General features: G+C 53.1%; 1 protein-coding gene across 1 annotated transcript; it reads right to left on the bottom strand.

Moving 5' to 3' along the window:
• Positions 1-510: 510 nt before the first annotated feature.
• On the bottom strand, positions 511-3,911 carry LOC144257660 (surfactant protein C-like). The gene is made up of 5 exons (XM_077805710.1): positions 3,870-3,911; positions 3,536-3,682; positions 2,797-2,937; positions 1,691-1,801; positions 511-627 (listed from the first exon to the last, which is right to left on the bottom strand). Exons 1-5 carry the CDS (start codon positions 3,909-3,911, stop codon positions 511-513), a joined length of 558 nt encoding a protein of 185 aa, XP_077661836.1.
• Between the last annotated feature and the right edge of the window lie 383 nt (positions 3,912-4,294).

Raw genomic sequence — 4,294 nt, 5'->3', positions numbered from 1 at the left:
TCCCTCAGCCACCTTCCCAGCCAAGGCTGCAAGCGAAAGGGCCAAGAGGAGGCCATCCCCTACGTGCACACATAGTCCCTTGGGTTCTCAAGTCTGATTCCACCCGTGCCACGTAAAACTCTGCAGCGATGCCGCTAATGAGTCCATGAGAGACTGCAATGGCCTCCTGCTGACTGTTGCATTCTGGTTTCTCTGTGCAGAGTGGGTGGAAGTCTTGTCTTCTCACCAGCCAGATGGAGGCATTTCTTCTGCATCCTGATTGTCCGGAGCCTGGTGATGATTTGATGGTTGGGAAGGGATTTGATTGGTCTCTGGCAGAGGGCTTGTTGCTTTTGCAACTCTGGGTGCGTGGCGGGGAGGAGGGGGAATCCTCTGGCAAAGGGCTTTTGCTACTGTGTGTGTGTGTGTGAGAGAGAGAGAGGGTTGCTGGAGGCAGTTCTGATTAAGGCAGTCACTGAGTAAACCCAGCTCCCCTTACAATACCCAGCTGCTCACCCACCTGAGCCCTTGCTAAGCCCAGTAGATGGGAACGTTGCTGCAGAGGATGTTAACTGTAGTGCCCAGGATGGAGCGATTGGCCTGGGGCACAGGGGACCCCCCTTCCTCCATCTCTTCACCCTGTTCGAGCTAGGACAGGAAATAATATAATTAGATGTGCACCACCCCCACACACCATTACAGGAATTGTGATTTATAGCCCAGGCTGGGGGCCTAGGAGTTCACCATCCTTGGACACCATCAGGTGCTAATCGTAACAGGATGCACTCACGGTGTCGTTTTTTCCCTGCTCTGGAAACTAAGCTCTCAGTGCTTCCGAATAGCTGTGGAAGTGTCCTGTGCTGTGGGAGGATGTCCAAACCATCCACCACTACCCTCCTGCACTAGTAATGCTCTCCTCACCCAAGTATTAGATTATCCTACCTTGCCAATACATTGATCGAGCTGGCACAAGAGAGGCAGCGTCTTCTAGCAATGAGAGCGTGGGCGTTTGGGGCCAGGACTCCTGGGTTCTGTGCCCAGTTCTGCCACTGCGTCAGCAGGCGACCTCGGGGAGGTCACTTTCTCTTCCTGTGCCTCCACAGTACCCCGAGTAAAAGGAGTCCACCGCTGACTTGCGCTACACCTCACTCTGTGTGCATGTGATTCCATTACCATGGAGAGCCTTGGCTGGAAGCCATTTGTTAAGGGCAATTCATTCTTTGCACCCCCTTGTAGTTTTAATGCACTGAATGAGGCATGGAGCGATTGCTCCTGTGCTGGCCTGAGCCCATTTTCCCCAGAATGGAGCGGTGGTGATCCTGCAAACACCCACCGAGGGGAATGAACAGTGCAGTTGCTGGCGGCACACAAACGAAGTCACTGTAGCCTCTGCCTGCTCTGTGCAGGCAAATACTCACTGGTTGCTTCATTTTTAAGTTTGGCTCTGAGACCCAAATTCAGGCTTCACGGGAGAGGGTGCCATATTAAGCACCTACTGACTTCAATGGGAGCTCAAACTGCGTACACCCAGGCTGGTGCACTCTGGCTGCAGCCAGCTGTCTTTCAGGGACTCAGAGAGCAGCCTCCAGCTTCTGCAATGTTTTAATCTTTCACAAGTTTCTCACTCCCAAGTGCCCTTTCTCCCTGCACTCCTGTGCCCACCTTTGTACCTGGCACAGCTCACACTGAGTGTGCATTCCCAGCTGCTCACCTGGAGATGCTGGAACGCTTTGGCAATGGTATCCAGGCCCTGAATGTTCTCCTTGTCCATCTTGGTGATGTAGCAGGCTCGGCCTTGCCAGGATTTGTAGCAGATCAGCAGCTGTTTGCAGACAGAGCACAGGGTGACTTTTAGCCCTGGCTTCCCATCGTGGCAGCTCCCCATGTTGTATTCACAGGAGCCGAATCACCCTCTCAAACTGCACAGCCCCTTCTGCTTCCACCATTGTCACCCCTCTCCATCCTTCTCTTCTCTGCTGAACATGGCACTCAGCCCAGGAGCCCCTTATACCCTCCATGGCCTTTCCCTTTGAGACTGTAAAGCCATCAGCTCGAGATGGGCCAGGATCGGTGCCGTGTCTGCAAGCTCTATCCAAAATGTGGGGGTTGTGTAGGTAGGAACTGGATCCAAACCTCCTTGGGCTTGGTTTTGCAAGATCAAAACAAAGGCTTTGCAAACTCAGACCCACCTTCTTATTTTGCTTGTCTCCCCTTCACTCTCCCCCACCACCTTCCCTCTCACTTTGGCCAGTGGGGACAGTGCCCCATCCATCTTCCTTCACTGTCCCCACCTTGGTGCTTATTCACTCACTTTCTATTGCTTGCATTAACACTTGAGTGTTTTTCTCTCTCTTTATTTCCCCTGGGACCCGCTTTTCTTTGCTTACTAGCAACCAGGAAGTGATGTCAGTGTGGTTAGTTCACAGCCAGGTGTGACATCAGCATAATGCTGGGCCCAAGCCACACAATCCAGGTCTGGGGGTAGGATTTTGAACACCCGAAATCTTGGGTGTGTTCAGATCTGGGGTTTGGTTTGAGCTTGTCTCAGGGTACATAACGCTGGCTTGGCTCAGCCTGCTTCTGGGACAGTTATGTGGGCCAGGCTGAAATTATCACTGGCTCCTCTACCTCTAATCAAGAGAGTGGTAGAGACTCCAGGAATTTAACCTGCTCTAGTCCAACCGGCCAGGTCTCACCCAGTCTGAGCTATGGGTATAGCAATGAAAGTTCCCTGTAGCTCTAGCCAGCTTTGCCCTGGTGGCCCCCTGTTTGGAAGAGGCTCCCCCAAGCCTAGCAAAACAAGCGTGCCCTACTTACGTGGGGGTAGTCGTACACAACAGTGGCTGAAGAATTGATCCCTGCCTTGATGTGGAAAGTCCCTGTCCTTTCTTTCCCACTCATGGAGAGCTGTTGCGGGGACCCTTCCCCATCCAGGCCCTGGATAGTCATTTGCAAAACCTAGAAGGCAAGGAAACTCACAGAGTGAGGCGTGCCCAGTGCAGGAGGCTGGGTGGGCCAAAGCAGAAGATGCAATGCATCAGCCATTCATTGCCTATACCCTGAAGAAGTGCCCTCTTTCCCAGCAGCACTCCCTTCCTGCTTGCTGACTCAGTGCAGGCAGAGACATTAGTAAATCAGAGCCCTGGGCTGTTCCTATTTCAAGGTACTCACTGAAATTTTGCTGAAGTCTTTCATTTCTTGGCTGGCCCTGATAATAGAGCCCTATTCCTCTAGTGTCCCAGTCTCCTTGGCAGCTGTCTGTGGTTCCAGCTGCCGTCTGTGCTTGTCCATAGCTCCACTTTTCCTGCTGCCCTTGTGTGCTGGAGCAGCCTCTTTACCTGGCCGCTTCTGCCTCTTAGCACTGGTGCAGAGGTTCATTTCCCCGTCTGCTTGAGTTCCGTGCTGTAGCAGCTCACTTTGCCTGGCTGCATCTGCTTCCTTGTGCTCCTGGGCATGGCTGCAGCAGCCTCAACGTGCCCCTGTCCCCTCTGCACTGGCACACAGCTGGACTTGCCCCTCTGAACCATCGCCCCTGGGTTTTTAACTCTGTACTTACAGTTTCCGTGTGCTTCTCAGATATGTGCAATCCCATCAGGAGGAAACCCAGCACAACCAAGACTATGATCACAACCACCACCACGATGATCAAGAGTCTCTTGAGGTGAGGGGAGAGGCAGGGGATTCTAGCGACAGGAGAGTAGTCCTGTGGGAACAGAAAAGAACATTAACAGCAAGAAGAGCTGATGTGGGTATGCTGGAGGGAAAGGACCCCCCTTTATTATATGTATTCCTGTACCACTTAGGAGCGCCAGTCATGGCCCAGGACCCTATTGTGCTAGACGCTGTACAAACACAGAACAAAACTATCTATCCTCTGTTCATTGCTATACCGGAGGGGCCTCTATCAGAGCCTCCTTGCTGCTAACATCCATCTTGTTTCTTGTTCTGCAGACCCTGGCCGTCCCTGTAGTGCTCCTCTAGCGATAAAACAGCCCTTGGAGGCTCCGTGACTGGAGAGGGGCTTATATAGGGGACCCTGAGATAGTGGAGGGGCGGAGGGCAAGGGGAGGCCACGCTGGAGTTCCCCAGGCCCTTCTGGCCACAAGCCGTGTATTCACTTCATTTTTGTTTGTGAACCTGTTTCCCTGGAGCCCTTCAGAGCCCGGTTTCTGATAAACCCCTGGGACCGTGTCCATCGAGAGTCTCCAAGGACACTTGTCTCTGGGCACATGGGCCTCTTAGCACCCAAGAGCTGCAACTACAGGGGTTCTGAGGCCAAAGTCATCCAGCTCTGAGGAGCTAGTGCTGCCCTTCA

The sequence above is a fragment of the Eretmochelys imbricata genome, chromosome 26, assembly GCF_965152235.1.
Source record: "Eretmochelys imbricata isolate rEreImb1 chromosome 26, rEreImb1.hap1, whole genome shotgun sequence".
NCBI classification, from domain to species: domain Eukaryota; kingdom Metazoa; phylum Chordata; order Testudines; family Cheloniidae; genus Eretmochelys; species Eretmochelys imbricata.
This window is presented reverse-complemented; position numbering and strand designations above follow the sequence as displayed.

What these genes read in the sequence shown, in the direction of transcription:
- LOC144257660 (XM_077805710.1), bottom strand. Translation starts at nt 3,911, where the DNA reads ATGGATGTTAGCAGCAAGGAGGCTCTGATAGAGGCCCCTCCG. An exon ending in CTCTGATAGAGGCCCCTCCG is followed by an intron (nt 3,683 to 3,869) that starts GTATAGCAATGA and finishes CTGTTCCCACAG; the next exon opens with GACTACTCTCCTGTCGCTAG. An exon ending in TTGTGTACGACTACCCCCAC is followed by an intron (nt 1,802 to 2,796) that starts GTAAGTAGGGCA and finishes GTCTGCAAACAG; the next exon opens with CTGCTGATCTGCTACAAATC.